General features: G+C 40.6%; 2 protein-coding genes across 4 annotated transcripts in view; one reads left to right on the top strand and one right to left on the bottom strand.

Annotated features, from left to right (window-relative positions):
* Window positions 1–14344, top strand: part of tspan5a (tetraspanin 5a) — a 16611-nt gene extending 2267 nt beyond the window's left edge. Inside the window, exons 2-11 of one of the 2 annotated variants that reach the window (XM_078276543.1) lie at window positions 446–496; window positions 1911–2057; window positions 2148–2318; window positions 3619–3744; window positions 3921–3968; window positions 4746–4862; window positions 4978–5039; window positions 7350–7461; window positions 9350–9390; window positions 10938–14344. In XM_078276543.1, the coding sequence (XP_078132669.1) occupies window positions 446–496; window positions 1911–2057; window positions 2148–2318; window positions 3619–3744; window positions 3921–3968; window positions 4746–4862; window positions 4978–5039; window positions 7350–7422 (795 nt within the window). In that variant the 3' untranslated portion in view covers window positions 7423–7461; window positions 9350–9390; window positions 10938–14344. The remainder of the gene's footprint in view (window positions 1–445; window positions 497–1910; window positions 2058–2147; window positions 2319–3618; window positions 3745–3920; window positions 3969–4745; window positions 4863–4977; window positions 5040–7349; window positions 7462–9349; window positions 9391–10937) is intronic. The other variant, XM_078276544.1, reaches the window with a different exon arrangement.
* Window positions 14345–15700: 1356 nt separating this feature from the next.
* rap1gds1 (RAP1, GTP-GDP dissociation stimulator 1) overlaps window positions 15701–18675 on the bottom strand; it is a 40344-nt gene continuing 37369 nt past the window's right edge. For both annotated transcript variants that reach the window (XM_078276546.1, XM_078276545.1), the window contains one exon: window positions 15701–18565. In XM_078276546.1, coding sequence (XP_078132672.1) covers window positions 18438–18565 — 128 coding nt within the window. In that variant the 3' untranslated portion in view covers window positions 15701–18437. The remainder of the gene's footprint in view (window positions 18566–18675) is intronic.

Here is an 18675-nt window from a genome sequence, read left to right on the forward strand (position 1 = left end):
GCTTGGCCGCATCGTCCTCTCAAGATGGCGACGACCAAAATGCAAATTCCTGGCTTCAAAAAGGCAGTCCACAAACCAGCAGGTGACGTCACCGGTGCTATGTCCACTATTTTTACAGTCTATGGGTCTGATGTAATAAAGGTGTGATGTCATGATGTAATCCTCCAAAGACCCCTTGTTCTAAATTAGCATCTGTGACTTTGTTGTAAGGGTAAACCTACTATGAAAACTACACAACAGAGCTATGATATCATACTGGGATAGAAAGGAAGACAGTAGGAGATATGAAGAAGGCTGAGCTTGGAGCAGAACCATGCAAACTGATCCCACATCAGCGGCCTCCGAGGAAATCCATTTGTATAAATAACAATGTGTCAGACTGCCATCATGTCATGTTGCATCAGCACATCTTTCCAGTGAATGACATGACTGTGGTGTATTGCAGCTCCTGGGCATGGCCTTAGTTGGAATTGGACTGTGGGCATGGAGTGAGAAGGTAAGAAGAGTTATTAGTGATTATGCAAAATAGAGATATAGTGTTGTAATACAATTTATTTCATTCCTTTTAAAAACAAAAATACAGAGATGATTTTTTTTCAATCAAAGGCCAGTTTGATTAATGACTTAATGCAAATGAAAGCTGCACTAATCAATAGTATACAAACAATGGATCAAATGACAGAGCTTTATAGCCTCTATCAGCACATTGCTTTGGTTTTATGATCTGCAACCAGTTCATTACCTCTGCAACCTTGTTTCTGCCAGCAGTCAATCAAACAAGCTCTGATAAACCCACTTCACGGACAGCAGACAGACAAAGTTAACAATTATCTAACAAACATTGTGTAGCAGCGTGTTCTGTTGCGCCCTAATGGACAACAAATGAATAGCTTTAAATTCCAGCCCAATGTTTGCAGAATATTATCCTTGTGAATGTGATTTAAACTGTGTTTAGCTTTCAAACTGAGTTACTGTATATTTACTAATGTAACCCAGGGTGATAGAAGTAAGACAACGCATTCTCATGAACAGGTTTGTGTGATATCGTACGAAAAGTTGTGCACACTAAAACAAATTATATTATACGAAAACTAGGAGACCTCCAACTGGTCACGTGACATCGGCTACAGAGCTCCGTGCTACATAGCGGTAGTTGCTGGCTGTTTAAGCCGCTACAGAACTTCGTGATGATGGTGCTCCGTCAGGTCAGCAGTAGTTGGTGGTTCAGTTACCCGAGAATAGGTGACTGTGCGCCGGGTACAGAGTAGCGGAGATTATGGTTAAGTTTAGGCAAGAAAAAGTGAGCGTTATGCGTCGACGAAAGTTACGTTTAGGTACCAAAACGACTAGTTTAAGTTTAGGAAAAGATGGTGGTTTGTATTAAAACACTCCTAAGGAACACGCATTTCCTGGGCAAAAGTCTTTTGTTTTCCCCGGGAAGCGAACTCCACTCCACGGCTTAAAAGTCCTGTATGTTAACGCCCACCCTTCCTCCCCGACCACCTCCCTGCACGGCCAGCCGCCTTCTTATACAGCAGCAGTTAATGTGGTGCGCACAGCATAAAAACCTTATTAATCATACGAATTACCGTGCCTGACTTTTTGTAGCTTTTCGAACGTATGGTTCATGAGGCTGAATAAGAAAAGTATCCAAAACATCTCACTGAATCAGTTCATATTCCCAGGTGTCTTGTGTAGTATTCTACTTACAAATAGGTCTAAAAGTACACCATATCAAAGACTAAACCATCTGTCTTTGTGGCTGCAGCAGCATTATTTCTCCTCTCTGAGTTGACTCGCGTTCCATCCTATTTGTGTGTCACTGCGACCCTTTTGGCGAACATGTTCAGCCCTGAAAGAGACGCAGCTGCCTGGCTCAGAGTGTGTGTTGTCCTGTCTCTCCCCTCCAGGGAGTCCTGTCCAACATCTCGTCCATCACAGACCTGGGGGGCCTGGACCCAGTCTGGCTCTTCATGGTGGTCGGGGGGGTCATGTTCATTCTGGGCTTTGCAGGATGCATTGGTGCACTGCGGGAGAACACCTTTCTACTAAAGTTTGTATGTTCCATGAAAAGACCTCCAATTTGCACACTGCAGTGATGAATGATGGGGAAATCATGTTCATCATTTTCTGTCTTCCTGCTGTAGTTCTCGGTGTTTCTGGGAATCATCTTTTTCTTGGAGCTGACGACGGGAATCCTGGCATTTGTCTTCAAGGACTGGATCAAAGACCAGCTCAACCTGTTCATCAACAATAACATCCGGGCGTACCGCGACGACATCGATCTACAGAACCTCATCGACTTCACTCAGGAATATGTACGTCGACAAAAAAACCAGCATGAACACAAAACTTGAGTCTTGACCTTGAAAATTATCATCGCACAAATTCCACTTACTAGCTTTATCCAGAGCTTTCTAACCATATTTCAGTCTTCTTCAGCGTATGGAGTTTTGCAATTGGCTGAACAAGACATTGAGACGTATCGAGTGGACCTGAATTAAGATTTATTCGTCAAATGTTAATTTGCAGTTCACAGATTTCATAATTGAAATGACAGCATGAAATACTAAATGCAATTCAAAACAAATGTGGTGGCAAATGATTACAAAAAGCTGTCTGACTGGGGCCTACTACTCATACTTCTCTAGTGAAGTTTTGATTGCAGGACTTTTACTTGTTTTTTAACAAAATGAGCTGCAGATATCCTATCAAAAGTGAAATTGTATTTTATCTTAAATTTAAAAAAAATCGATTTTTAAAACAAATCCCACATCCAAATAACTAAATAAATTAAAAAAATATCTTCGCTCGGTTACGTTGTAACCTTGGTTCTCTGAGTGAAGAGACTATCTCTCCAGCTGTACGCTGCTCGGAGACGGTTCCGATCAAACTATCAGCACAGGCGCTTCATAGGGCGTGGCCGGGCATCATCCCCGTACATATGGAATATGTAACGGTGAAGAGAGAGTCTCCATTCCATAGAGAACTCAAGTCAACGAAGTGAAATCAAAAGTACATTACGTGTTTTTATTTTTTATCTCAACCGGTTGTAATCTTTACACATTTATATAGATTTTTAACCGATTGACGATGCATGTTACATCCCTAGTCTCTACATGGGTACGTTTGTAAATCCAATCTGACACTGAAATAAGTGGGCCGTTGTTCAATATGAATTATTAACGAACAGTTAAGCGCTGGGTGCCCAGAGTACGCTCTGCTGCTCTGAATGTGTGGTGCTCTGAAAAACTGAACGTTATATATATATATATATATATATATTTTCCAACAGGGCTCTGAGTTTACGAACAGTCCAGTTTGTTCCTGGGAGTGATGTGATAATTTACGAACACAACCATTGTTGTAAGGGTACATATACTTAAAGTGTCTATATGTAACTTTCAGTTTGTGTTGATCCTAGCGGCCCCTTTACACTTGAAAAGCCACAGGCTGTTCTGATTGAGTAAAGTAAAGGGAACCAATCAGGTCCACTTGTGATGGGTCTGAAACTGTACTTTTAAAAAGGTCTTTTATCATTTCGGTCTACAAATGAAGAAATCTGGCATTCCAACAATAGGAACCTTACACATTTGTGTCCTCTCCGTGTGACTTCAGTGGGAGTGCTGTGGTGCGTTTGGGGCAGACGACTGGAACCTGAACATCTATTTTAACTGTACTGATGGGAATCCCAGTCGGGAAAAGTGTGGAGTTCCCTTCTCCTGCTGCACAAAGGACCCAGCGGTAGGAGTCCCTCACTGCATGCATGTTCACATTTACAGAGTTCTCCATGCACATGTGCTCCAGGGCCAGAACAACAGGGGCTCAGAGAACACTGTCAAACCTGAGGTAGCACACAATGCCAAAAGTTGCTTACATCATTACGCTGATTTTAAATATGGTATTCTTTCTGTCTCTAGGAGGATGTAATAAACACTCAGTGTGGATATGACATTCGAGCTAAACCAGTAAGTAACATTTTATTTTTTTCTCCCAGGGAGAGAAACATTCAGCCAGTTTGGAAAATGTCGTTTTTTTTTTTTGCCTGGTAAGTCTGGTAAAAAGATGCAAAGAAAAGACTACGACGGAGTTTATTTTGTGCCTTGGAGTTGTTGGAAGGCAGGATTTATTTTTTTTTAACACAAGGTAAGCTTCCAGTCTTTAGGACACATTGTAGAGCTATCTCTGCATTGGACGCACAGACATGAAACTGGTATCTTTTTATTTGACTATTTTTCCATTCATTGTTATTTAAGTTTTCATTTAGACTTTTCTTTTAATCTATGTTATGAGTACATTGAGTGAAGTTCATTTTAAAGTACACATTTTATTCTATTTTAGCATTATCTAAGTTTTTTAATTAGTTCTTATTTAAGCGTTATCTTAGTTTATTTATTAAATCTTTAGTGCCTAACTTTTTGATATTAATAAACGTTAGATTCAAGCCGTTGCCAAATGAGTTGCTACAAAGCTAATTAAGACTGTGCGATCACAGAAGGCTTGTATCATGTGGACGCGCCGACAGTGATGTTGTCATTACTTAGAATTCCTCATGGGGGAGACAGAAACTACGCACTATAGCTTTAAGTGTTTTTATTTATGAGCTTATAACTTTAAAGTCTTCTGTCTTGCACTGACTTTATTTATTGACTAGTGGACGTTTTTTATGTGGTGCATAAAAATGACAAAGGAATCTTGAGTCAAAACATAAAGATGATGAGAGGAGGTTGTGTTGATCCCTTCAGGACTCGGAGCAGAAGGACTACATCAATGTGAAGGGCTGCGTGCCGCAGTTTGAGAAGTGGCTGCAGGACAACCTCACCTTGGTGGCTGGGATCTTTATTGGAGTTGCACTACTGCAGGCCAGTTCACATATCTAACCTTCAGAATGTTCCTAAACAAAACCCTTAAAGCATCATTCCATATTTTCTTCTTTAATATAGTCTAATGTTGCCAATATTTCTTTTTCATCCACAGATTTTTGGGATTTGTTTGGCCCAAAACTTAGTGAGTGACATCGAAGCTGTGCAGGCGAGCTGGTGAGAAAATGATCTTCACTTCTTATACTTGAGTTCAGTGTCTCATCTGTCCTCACCAGCACTGTTTTTGTGAAGCACACTTCTCTTGATTTGCACCCATCTGTTTCTACTTTTCCATTTCACATCATGAGGCATTTCAGCTCTTTGGCATAGTAGAAATGCTGGCCTATGTTATATAAAAGAAACATTCCAATTCAAAGTAATAATTCTTGTCTGTGCATTTGATATTTTCAAGATTTGCTAATTTAGTTTGGCTTACACTAGTTACAATTAGCAGTGCTCTGGATAATGTAAAGTATTTTGGCATTAGCTGTGTTTCCGTTCACGCATTTGTATGCACATTTTAAAGTATCGCATTAAAAAAAGCTCGATGGAAACGGCAGGATTCCATGAAACTTCCTTTTGCCTTTGTGGAAAACGAGTTGACTACTACTACTACTAACTACTGTTTTACCCCACCTGGACCCTATGTTCCTATGTTTTTGTGTCTCAGTGACTGATGAACAACAATCTTTGACATTGGTCCAGTATTAAGAGAGATCTCTGCAGTCGGCAGCAGAGAAACATGCTACAATGTAAGTTAATAGGGACATTGTCCATCTTATATTTACCTTCACTAAAATGCTCATTTTGCCGCTGACTCAGATTAATATTCTAAGTGTCTGACAACATTATGGAAAGGATTTCTAAGGAGGTCGACCTTTCTGTTAAAGAGTAAGATCCTTTTTTTTAAACATAAAAACTAACGTTGAAATTGCGTTCACTAAACCAACCAGACTCCATGTAAATAAACAGGAATTTTAGCATTGTAAAATACACTTCATTCAAAGTGGACAGAAACAAAATAAAACTATGAAAAGCCGTTTTGGGTCGTTTTTCCACTTTTCCAACCATCACAACTCTAGTCTTGGTTGAAATAAACACATAGTTTACCGATTTACATGTGAAAATATGTTGGCTCTATACACACTAAAAGTATTGTTTTTTTAAATGGAGTCTGGTGGTTTTAGTGTTAGCGACTTCAGAGCTGTTTCTGGTTAAACATAAAGGTCTCAAAGAGGTTTTAAAGGTCTATCTCTGTAGGGATCCTTTCATAATGTTGTCAGACACTTAGAATAATAAAACGAGCACTTTAGTGAAGGTAAATACAAGTTGAACAGTTGTCCTATTAACTAACATTGTAGCATGTTTCTCTGCTGCCGACTGCAGCGATCTCTCTTAATACTGGACCAATGTCAAAGATTGTTGTTCATCAGTCACTTAGACACAAAAACATAGGAACATAGGGTCCAGGTGGGGTAAAAGAGGGTAGTTACCCTTTAACAATTAAATGGAAACACGGCTATTGCTTGTTACTCACCTCCCCGAGAGACATCAAAGTCCTTTCTTAACTCAAACATAACTATATTTTTCATAATCAGCCAAAAACAATAGTCTAAATTATATTTCGTCTCTAAGAAAAATGCTTGATGCAAAGTATTTACATAGGTCACAGAGCCCCTTAAGTGATGAAAGAGATTTTTTTTGGTTTGTGCCCAAGATCCATATCTTGTGCGTGCCATTTAATATTTTGTTAGCCCAATATTGATATATCCTGTTTGCTCAAGATCCCGAGCTTGTGCGCACAATATATAAAGATATATAATATTTTGGGGGGGGGGGGGCTCAGCAAGGTGCACAATGGTGCAGGTTGAGAATGTAAGTTAATTCAATTCAATTTTATTTATAGTATCAAATCATACCAAGAGTTATCTCAGGACACTTTACAGATAGAGGAGGTCTAGACCACACTCTATCATTTACAAAGACCCAACAATTCCAGTAATTCCCCCAAGAGCAAGCATTTAGTGTGACAGTGGTGAGGAAAAACTCCTTTTAGGCAGAAACCTCGAGGGGTGAGGAAAACTTCCTTTTATGGAGAAACCTGGGACAGACCCAGGCTCTTGGTGGGCGGTGTCTGACGGTGCCAGTTGGGGGGGTGATGAACAGTGGCAATTATAGTCACAGTAAAGATAATAGAACTATGACTAGAAATAGTAGTTGTAGTAGTTCATGGTGTAGCATGGCACAGCAGAGCACAGCGGGTCGTAGCAGGACGCAGCAGACAATAAAAGCAGAGATACATATCTAAAGAACATATTATCAGCTTTTAATCAAACATCTTTTGTTTTAAATATGCAGAAAAAGATGTTTGAATTCTATCAGCAGTCATTCCCAGCAGGCTGAGGGGAGTAAAGGGAGGAGGGTTACTAAGCTTTACCATCACGATGCCAACACTCATCTCATTCTTCCTCCTCCATGCTTCGGCAGGGTGCCCCCTCCTCTCTCCATGCGTCGCCTCCCACCACACTCCAGCAAGAAAGCATCGGCTTACTACTCATGAGACACAGAAACACATGCACTGTGTGTGTGTTTGTAGCCGGTGGGTGTTGTTGTGTCTTGAGCTTTGCTGTGGTTGGGTAGATGATCTCTGTTTGGTGTTGTGTTGTGTTCCATTTAAGGTCTGAATCTGTAAACCTGGAGCTGCTAGGTATTTATTCGACCCTTGCAGTGTGCTATGGAGGCAAAAGTGAGCCACTGGAGTCAGTTTTTAATTGTATTAATTAATGAATTGATCAATTTAAACGGGCATATAACATTCCCACTTCCTGAGAAGCATTGCCTCCACAGTGGTGACCCCATACTGCACTGATGAGTGTAACTGCACACATTCAACCAATAAAGTTATCAAAAAAATATCAACAACCCCACCTTCCACCTATTGTATCAAATATAACTGCCTTCCTCTCCATAACTAATCATTAATTAACTAATCTCATACACGGCTCAACGCTGACTTTTTAAAGTGGTTGCTGGCTTGGCAACCAGGCATCAGCTTTTGGTTGCCGAAATTGATAATACGGTTGCCATGTTTTAAACTGCCTAAAGTTGGAGCAATTAATTTCTTATGTAACTATACCACATATTTTAATAATGAAACAATGAGATAATGGCTTGCAAAATAATTTCCCATCCCTCTCAAATAGGGGTGCAACGGATCACAAAACTCACCGATTGGCTCACGGTTTGGAGTCACGGATCGGATACATTTTCAGATCAGCATAGAAAAGGGGGGAATTTAAATGATTAAAAATGTAATAACTTTTAACAATAATTACTTACTTCAGATGAGAAAAGGGTATTTTACAATAACTTTGAATGCACCACAAGGTTTACCAGTTTTATGTAAACGCAACCTTTATACCCGTCTGTGTAGTTTTTCAGACAACAGCAGTGACCATAGTGCTAGTCTGTGTCTTTTAGCTCTTAGCTTTAGCAGCAGACTATTGGAAGTCCCTCTGTTGGACTCCTCTCCAGTGAAATACAGTCACACTTTACACCGTATAGCTGTCAGCATTTTAAACGTGTTTAATCCAGTTACTACTGTAGCTAACGGTTGGCTAACGTTAGCTGCTGTGTAACGTGTTATTAGTGTTTACTAGCATGACATGGAGTGATGTTTCTGTTGCCTCCAACGTCTGTTTCGGAGCCTAAGAGAGCAGAGCAGACATTTAGGTGGCACCGTAATGAGACCCCGAAATCCGCGTTGCTATTTCGTCCGGTAGATACCGGGCACCGGGGCCATATTAGCACCGGATTTTAACATGCGCCGCTAACATGAACAGAAAATTGCGTTGTCTGTATCTTTTCACGGCATGTGTGTGGAAAGCGGTCGCACAACAGTGGAAATGTTGTGTTGCGTACGAACGTTGCGTTTAAAATTTACGGAGACAACCATATTTTTTATATATATATATATATATAAACACAAATATTGAACAGGTGGTTTCCAAAGGGGGCAACCAGAGACCACGAAATGGTTGACAATTGACTCAATCTGGTTGCCAAGGGCAACCGTTACTGTCGAGCCGACAGAATTCAACAGGAAATACAACGCAAGCAATGATACCATTTCATTTGGACTTTTCACAACTTAATTATAATTTGATTAATTAAATAAGTATTTAAATTCAACATTTAAAAACTAAAACCCATTAAATTTGCAAGAAATTTGGCAACTAAATCCATTTTTGTGTTTGTCATTTCTCTGCCTCAACATGGAATCCTAAATCTCTCTCCAGCCTTTAGTTTAGACCGCTGATCCTTTGCACAACACTGTTTCCCAAGCATTCCCAACCTAACCCTGAACTTCTCTGTCCTCAACTTTTATTTTGAAATTGTACGAATGACACAGGGGTGTTGGAGCTTTTTAATAAGCAGATGATTTAAGGCTTTCTAATACATTTTGCTTTCTATCTCTTCTTTTCCAGTTTCTTTACCTGATGCTGAGGCAGCATTTCAATCCTAACAGGTAACCTTTTTTCAGTGGTGCAATGTAACTAAGTACATTTACTCAAGTACTGTACTTAAAGGGTAACTACCCTCTTTTCCCCACCTGGACCCTATGTTTCCATGTGTTTGTGTCTAAGTGACAGATGAACAACAATCTTTGACATTGGTCCAGTATTAAGTGAGATCTCTGCAGTCGGCAGCAGAGAAACATGCTACAATGTTAGTTAACAGGGACATTGTCCATCTTATATTTACCGTCACAAAAATGCTCATTTTGCCGCTGACTCAGATTAATATTCCAAGTGTCTGACGACATTATGGAAAGGATTTCTAAGGAGGTCGAGGTTCTGTTAAAGAGTAAGATCCTTTCTTTAAACATAAAAACATCCGTTGAAATTACGTTCGCTAAACCAACCAGACTCCATGTAAATAAACAAACAGTCATTTTAGCATTGTGAAATATACTTTATTCAAAGTTGACAGAAACAAAATGAAACTATCACAACTCTATCAACAACTATCACAATTTCTCTCTTGAAATAAACATAGTTTACCAATTTACATGTGAAAATATGTTGGCTCTATACACGCTAAAAGTATTGTTTTTTTAAATGGAGTCTGGTGGGTTTAGTGTTAGCGACTTCAGAGCTGTTTCTGGTTAAACATAAAGGGCTCAAAGAGGTTTTAAAGGTCGACCTCCTTAGAAATCCTTTCCATAATGTCGTCAGACACTTAGAATATTAATCTGAGTCAGCGGCAAAATGAGCACTTTAGTGAAGGTAAATATAAGATGGACAATGTCCCTGTTAACTTACATTGTAGCATGTTTCTCTGCTGCCGACTGCAGAGATCTCTCTTAATACTGGACCAATGTCAAAGATTGTTGTTCATCAGTCACTGAGACACAAACACATGGAAACATATGGTCCAGGTGGGGAAAAGAGGGTAGTTACTTTGGGAAAGTCCAAATGTTGAGGTACTTGTACTTTACTTGAGTCTTTTCTCTTCATGCCACTTTCTACTTCTACTCCGCTACATTTCAGAGAGAAATATTGTACTTTTTACTACATTATTACATACTACATTCATCTGACCGCTTTAGTTACTAGTTACTTTACAGATTGAGATTTTTTTGCACACAAAACACATGGAGTTTATAAAATCTGAAAAAGTTGGCTAGTTTACTGCAAAGTAAACTAGCCAACTGATAAGTAAAACTAGCCAATAATATCTACAAGTCCAGCTGAGATGATGAGACCATTAAACCCAACTGGTTGGATCTTTACACTTTCTACAATGGGAGGATTGTTCTGCATTGAGTACTTATACTTTTAATACTTTAAGTAAATTTGTCCTGATGATACCTACATACTTTTACTTGAGTAACATTTTTAATGTAGGAATTTTACTTGTAACAGAGTATTTTTAGTACTTTTAGCTAAGTAAAGGATCCATACTTTTTCCACCGCTGCCTTTCTTTAATAAAAATGTAAATCCGGTGTAGATCAGGATTGCATGAAAATCTAAATAATGTTAATTAGATTTTGTCTCATTTTGTGTTGTCAGCGCCGGGTCTTTGAACACATCGTCAGCGAAGCATTCAGAGGACCACATCGATCACCGGCACCATTTTTCTCTCTGAACCAGCACCTTCTTTTCAAGGCACTAATATGTGAAATGCTCTGTATATAACACTGTGTGACTTGTGTAAAAAGAGAGTTGTTGCAGAAGATGGTTAAACATGCACTCCATGCACGTTGTCACAACGCTCTGGTTTTTATAGCTACGTGTAGAGAGTAGGAGTTTTGATACATCTTTTTGATATTAGATCGGTATTTTTCACTGTGGAAATAACGCTCCATTGCTAAACCCATCATGTAGGACTGTGAAATAGTTGTGTACAAAAAACTAAGGATTTGCTTATTTTAAAGTGGAGCGCTTGCTTAATGTACCTTTCCACCATGTGTCTCGGACTGTGGCGCCTGAGATCAGCTGAATAGTCTCTTGATACTAACTCATCCAGCATGAAAGTGGAAAGGACTACAAATGACTCCAATTATTTAGCATACTGAGTTACTAATGGACTAAGGGGTCAGCTAATTTAGTGATGTTATTAAAAACAGTTATTGGTTGCTATCATTTTTCCTACTCTGGATACTCACCGTGAAATAATCCCTTCGTAGCGCAAACAAAAGCCACAGTCCTCACTCTGTATAGAAATGCTTTCCAGAGTTGGAAGCTGAAGCTGAAATCTGGCATTAACCGTCTGAGTTAGCCGAATCAAGTAGGCGTCTTTGTCCTGACAGCGGTGTTTGGTCCCAGCAACTAAAAATTAGGATTGGGCATCAAGAACCGGTTCCAACTTGGAATCATTTCAAAAGTTATGATTCCAATGGAATAGTTTTTTTTATTGAAATCGTATGGGAAATATGGTTTCGAATCTGACTACGGTTCCAAATTTAAAGGGTAACTACCGTTTTTTTCCAACCTGGACCCTATGTTTCCATGTTTTTATGTCTAAGTGACTGATGAACAACAATCTTTGACATTGGTCCAGTATTAAGAGAGATCTCTGCAATCGGCAGCAGAGAAACCAGCACTTTTGTGAAGGTAAATACAAGCTTAACTTACATTGTAGCATGTTTCTCTGCTGCCGACTGCAGAGATCTCTCTTAATACTGGACCAATGTCAAAGATTGTTGTTCATCAGTCACTGAGACACAAACACATGGAAACATAGGGTCCAGGTGGGAAAAAATGGTAGTTACCCTTTAACCACTGCTTAAACCTGCTTAAAACTGTGAAAAGCAAACTTGAGACCAGACCAAAAAAAAAGATATTCACTTGGTGAAATATCAGGTTAAAAAACAAACAGTAGTTACCCTTTAACGTGCGAGTTTTGTTTTTCCATAGCAGCCGCCGTACTTCCAGGTATTTTTCGTTGAAAAAGCCCAGTAAAACTGTCGGATCACCATTGAATCTAAATAAAATCTTCCTCTACCTGTGAGATAAGCATGTGACCCGTTTTCAACTCCACCCCTCAAAGAACCGGAATCAATAAGAACCAGAATGGAAAGGAAGAATCGGGATTGGAATCAGAATAGTTAAAATCCAAACAATGCCCAACTCTACTAAAAAGACCTCAACTTTAGAAGATAGGCAAGCAATTTGGCAAACAAACTGCTAGAGGGATTTAGTTTTGACCAGTTTGGACAGGAGGAATGATCACGGCGACCAATAACTTGAGTACGTTAGGTTTTTGGTGAAAAATCTGACACATAAAGAAGTTATTGTAATTGTTACACAGTCCTGAGACTTTAAACAGTGAACCCCTTCACACCTTTTTAAAAATATTTTTAAGAAAGTCTGGATAATTATGACACACGTTCCAGCTCTGATCCACGTAGGACTACAAAACCAATGCAGTTGTAACGCCGCTGTCATTTCATATTTTGGTTCTAACCGTTGCCAAAGAGGTTATGTTTTCCTTGCCAGGTTTACGCAGTTTGGTATTATTTTCGTATTCATTTCTGCCCTTACTTGAATGGAAACTAACCTGGCGCGTGTGTATCCAGTGGTGGTCTTTCACTACGTGTTTTGTGGCACATCTGATCAGTATACACATTGAATGAACATCTTTAAATCCATTTTGGATTGAAACCAAATTTGAAATGGAAAGTGCTAAGATGATTTTTTTTTTGTCTTTCTCAGTGTTTCTTTTGATGGTTTAAAGCGATGATTTGCTCGAAGCATGGATCACTTGTTTTGTTTTTACAGTATTCTTTCAGTAAAGTACGTTCAGACTGACGACGTGGAACTCGTACACTGAATTGTGGTAGCGTTAAGCTACGTAAAAAAGGGATCAAGTGTTTTTGATACTAAATATTTATTGTACATTTGGTTTTATAACTTCCCTGGTGTATTGGACAGTAAAACACTCATTACTACTGAAGCCGATTGGTCACTACAGAGCTTATGTTGGGTTGTAAAATGCTCTGAGGTGTACTAGGGCCCTGCTGTTTATCACTGCCTGTACCACTTGTACAGATTGTTTAGATGATCACAGTTTATCCTACAAACATTGTAATGTAACTACCTCCTAATTTCCTTGTCTCATGTCCTGTTGAATTTGGACTGATTTTAATATCAAGTAAAATGAATTAAGGTATTCTTGAGTGATATTTTTTGTCCAGATTTTTGGCACCAAGAGCACTGATTTGTTTAGGCGTCTCACTTCCCACACATCATCTGTCAGTGTCCCCGGACATCTTTGCTGTCTGTCGCTGCTGATAGAAACTAGTCTTAATTGTGTTTATTCCAAACAACCGGACTGAGTGATGATTGAGCCAGTTACTGTATATTTGAAATCTAAACTATCGTTCAAATGTGGGAAAAGTATACATTTAATCTGTAATTGATTATCCAAATTCACAATTCAGCAGGCACTCTGATCTACTGCATGCCTTACTTCTCTCTTTCGCTAATGCAAAATAGAGGAATCGAGTTGTGTGGGACAGATAATCCTGACACCAAACCATCTGAAAAGCATTTTTATTTCAACCTATTTTGACCCAGTGGGAAATGAAATTCACACTGTGATTGCACAGTCAACGAAAAGATGAGCTGGCACTAGTCTAGAAGATATCAGCACCAAACCATCCACTCAGCCCCTCACCCACACCAAGACCTGGCAGCACATCACCCCATCCCTCATCCACCTTCACTGGCTCCCTATTAAGTCCCGCATCACATATCAAATCCTCCTTCTCACCTACAAATCCCTCCATGCCCTGGCCCCACAGTACCTCTCTGACCTCCTCCATCCATACACCCCACCCCAAAACCTGCGGTCCTCAGACACTGGCCTGCTCCCCATTCCCCACACCAGACTCTGTACCTTCAGAGACAGGGCCTTTAGTGTTGCAGCCCCATCCCTCTGGGTTTCATGAAAGGCATTATATAACTAAAAGTTGTTGTTATTATTATTATTATTATTATTATTAGTCTATATCCTCAACGTTCCACTTCCAGTTCAGGTGCAGAGGGAAATTCCGCTAAATGTCAAATGTTTTTTCGGCCGGATGTCCGTCCCCTCCCTCTGTCTCTGTGTTGGCGTTCTATCCTCCGGTGGTTTCTGAGGACTCTGGTTAACTACTCCTCCTCCCTTTAGTGTCTGGTATGTACCGGATCAGCCTGTCGAACCGTTTGAACGTACCGGTGCTCACGAATCCCCAACTTTGCATTGGTACAGCTTTAGGCCTAAGTCTTGCATTAAAATACATATTGTATCTTTAGTAGCATAAACTTAAAGTGCTCATATTATGCTCATTTTCAGGTTCATAATTGTATTTTGAGGTTGTACCAGAATAGGTTTTCAGGTTTCTTAGGAAAGGTTTTTTAGGTTTCTCCTCTTTTCACCCTGTGTTCAGCTCTCTGTTTTAGCTACAGAGTGAGACCTCTCACTGCTGGAACATCTTTGTTGGGAGTCACACATGCTCAGTAGCTAGGTAAGGACTACTAGCCAGTCAGAAGCAGAGTATGAGGGCCCTGACAGTAGCTAGGTAAGGACTACTAGCCAGTCAGAAGCAGAGTATGAGGGCCCTGACAGTAGCTAGGTAAGGACTACTAGCCAGTCAGAAGCAGAGTATGAGGGCGTGCCCTGACAGTACCTAGGTAAGGACTACTAGCCAGTCAGAAGCAGCGTATGAGGGCGTGCCCTGACAGTAGCTAGGTAAGGACTACTAGCCAGTCAGAAGTAGAGTATGAGGGCCCTGACAGTACCTAGGTAAGGACTACTAGCCAGTCAGAAGCAGAGTATGAGGGCCCTGACAGTACCTAGGTAAGGACTACTAGCCAGTCAGAAGCAGAGTATGAGGGCGTGCCCTGACAGTACCTAGGTAAGGACTACTAGCCAGTCAGAAGCAGCGTATGAGGGCGTGCCCTGACAGTAGCTAGGTAAGGACTACTAGCCAGTCAGAAGCAGAGTATGAGGGCCCTGACAGTAGATAGGTAAGGACTACTAGCCAGTCAGAAGCAGAGTATGAGGGCCCTGACAGTACCTAGGTAAGGACTACTAGCCAGTCAGAAGCAGAGTATGAGGGCCCTGACAGTAGATAGGTAAGGACTACTAGCCAGTCAGAAGCAGAGTATGAGGGCGTGCCACGCTAGCAGCTAGGCGAGCGAGGGGATGGGGGCAAAAACACAAAGAAAAAGAAACCGTTCTATTAGTACACTGTGAATACAATATTTTGTTAAATGATTAGGTCATAGAAATGAAAAGGGTATTTGGTCTGAAAACTGAGATACTGTAGGAATAAAGACATCAGCCATCACCAGCTATCATCTTTTAATTATCTGCTGAGTTACAGTCCTCCAAATGTACAACTCATGACATTTACAACAAACACTTAAGTTTATAGTATTTTACGCAGTTACTATGGATACATCTCCACAGGCATGTGTCTTTAGAAGAGCACAAATCTGATAAATAACCATTCATACCTTTAAAAAAAAAAAAAAAAAAATGGCGTGGGCCCAGACCAGGAAACCCACCGTGGCATGTTAATGGAGCGTGGTACAGTGTGGGACATGTGCATGTTAGCAGAAATCTCTTGACTGGAAGAACCAACAGTCACACATAAAGAGAGACCTGTCTGACCGTTCTGTGTCTGCATTCAGTTACCTGTTCTCACAAGATCCCAGACTTTGCTCCACAACACACACATACAAACTGTACACACACACACATAGGAATGGTGGCTGCTTTATTTACTACCCAAAAATCACACTCCCTGGTGTCCCACTTTTGTGATTTCGGGGGCACGGTTGTGTGTTCTAAGCGAATCAGAGGCAGTGAATCTTTGTAGCTGTAGTACTCCAGTCTACGTTCTGAATTCTTAGTCTCATGCCTACTTTGACTTAAACTTATCTTGTTCTTGGCTGCTCTTCGTGGATTACTCCACCATCTCAGCCCATCCAAAAATATAAAAAATGGTCGTTAATTGATATTTTCTTGAGTTTGTCCACAGTGCGACAAAAGCAAGAATTTGATGTATAGAAATCTGGGTACGCAAAGGGTCAAACAGATTAGGCAAACTGCCATGCATCGATTGGACTGATGTGAGATAGACAAATCTTCTTAGGAACCTACAAGATGGGTGCAAGGTAACAAAGCATGATCAAAAACATGATTTCATCTGACCAAGAAAGGACTTTTTTTTTTACCAATACCAACCATGTCAAATCAAAGATTTGGTGAAAAAGACATCCTGCGCCATCTTTGATTTGACATGCTTGGTTTGGACTTCAATTAAAGATCTTTACTTTGCACCCACCTGACATTGCTTTTCTCCCCTTACGGATCACCACGAAGATTTGTGCATTTGTAATCACAATAGGGCTGGGCAATATATCAATATTATATCAATATGGTGATATGAGACTAGTTATCGTCTTAGATTTTGGATATCCTAATATCGTGATATGACATAAGTGTTGTCTTTTCCTGGTTTTAAAGGCTGTATTACAGTAAAGTGATGTACTTTTCTGAACTTACCAGACTGTTGTTCTATTATTTGCCTTTTCCCCACTTAGACATTATGTCCACATTACTGATGATTATTCATCTAAAATCTAAGTGTGAAGATATTTTGTTAAAGCACCAATTGTCAACCTTAGAATATCGCCCCAATATCAATATCGAGGTATTTGGTCAAGAATTTCGTGATATCTGATTTTCTCTCCATCGCCCCAGCACTAAATCGCAACATCTTCTGAAATCCAACTTTGGGGAGGCAACACTAGACTGTGATCAGTAGTAGGACTGTGCTGGACCAGGGCTAACAGAGCTCCTGCAGAAGTTGTTCATCTCTGTTGATGGTTAAACTAGTAAACCATTGCTATATTGCCATTTGGATAAACACACAATCAATCCCTATTTTGGTCTGGACTTCAACTCGGCTGCACTCAGTCTGGGAGCTTACTGGACTCGACCCACGAAGGTAGACTTGACTACAGCCCTGTTCTCCACTATGATGGATTCACCTAGTTCTTAGGTGGAGCCTCTAACCTCACTGTACAGCTGTTAGAGCAGGGGGAATGTGTTTGGACAACTGTTGAATTAAAAATCGGATCAAATCTCTAGATCAAAGTCTTAAAGAACAAGTGCAAAAAAAAAATGAGTGTGGAGGTGTCAGTGGAGCAGAGTGGGCTGTACTTTGGGCTATGCGAGCACTAGAGAGGTAAAATGAACACTGTCACACCTTCAACAGGACTAAAACATGCACAGTTTCTAGTCAATTTATACTGGAGCTACATGGGACACAACTGGGCACATCATGGATGCCTGCTTGTCTTAAAAATGGGAAAAATAAGTCACAACAAGAAGTCGGTTTTTTTTGTTCTTTTGTGCACATTTTTCACTGGTGGGTTACCGGCGGATGGTATCACAGCTATGGTCGTAAAAGAGTGTTGTCTCTTATCTATTGCGTTCGGCTGTTTATGGCGCCTCAGCTCCTGTGGAGCTACTTGTAGCAGAAGATGCATGCACAAGTAGAGTTGGGGACCAGGGTTAGACTGACGTAGATAGACCAGTAAGTCAATGGTGTCCACCTCTACACAAATCCCTCCACTGACCATTTCAGGGTGTAGGTCTGTAAAGACTGACATGAAACCTGCCTCACCCTGCTACCCATTAATCTCATTATTATGGCTTTCAGAGGAGTGTCGGTGCCCCACAGTAGTCTAAAAACGGGTTCAGAGGCTTTTCCACCCAAACAAGGATCTAATTCTGGGTGAAATGTTTGTAATTCAAATTAAAAATTGAATGTATGATTTGTATATAAGCGCAGAGAATTGGCTTTCCAAATCAACGTCAGTCTAACCCTAGTGGAGATGGGCAGGGCAAAGGGTTGGGGGGTAGAGACATGTCTGGCTGGCAGTTAACGCGACATGGTACCTTGGCACATGACGATGGGGCACGGGGTGGGGGGGGAGCAGTCATGAGGTGTCATTAGGTGATCAGGTGGTCAGGCAGGCATTTGGGTGGGTGGGGTTGGACACAGTCATTTAGCTCTGGGCAGTTAGTCGCTGCTCTGTGAGCGACGCCTGGTGTGAGACCGTTTTGTTTTCATGAGCCCTCAGCTTGGACACCACGTCGATGAACGCCAGGCTCTGGACCTCTTTGTGAAGAGGCTCTGAAAAGAGAGGGGGAAAGTATCGGGAATTATTCAAGTAAAAGCTGGCATCCAAGCAGTGGGACATACAACAACATCTGCTGCTCTGAGTTTCTCGCCTTAAAATAGGT

This window comes from Sander vitreus, chromosome 19, assembly GCF_031162955.1.
Source record: "Sander vitreus isolate 19-12246 chromosome 19, sanVit1, whole genome shotgun sequence".
NCBI classification, from domain to species: Eukaryota; Metazoa; Chordata; class Actinopteri; order Perciformes; family Percidae; genus Sander; species Sander vitreus.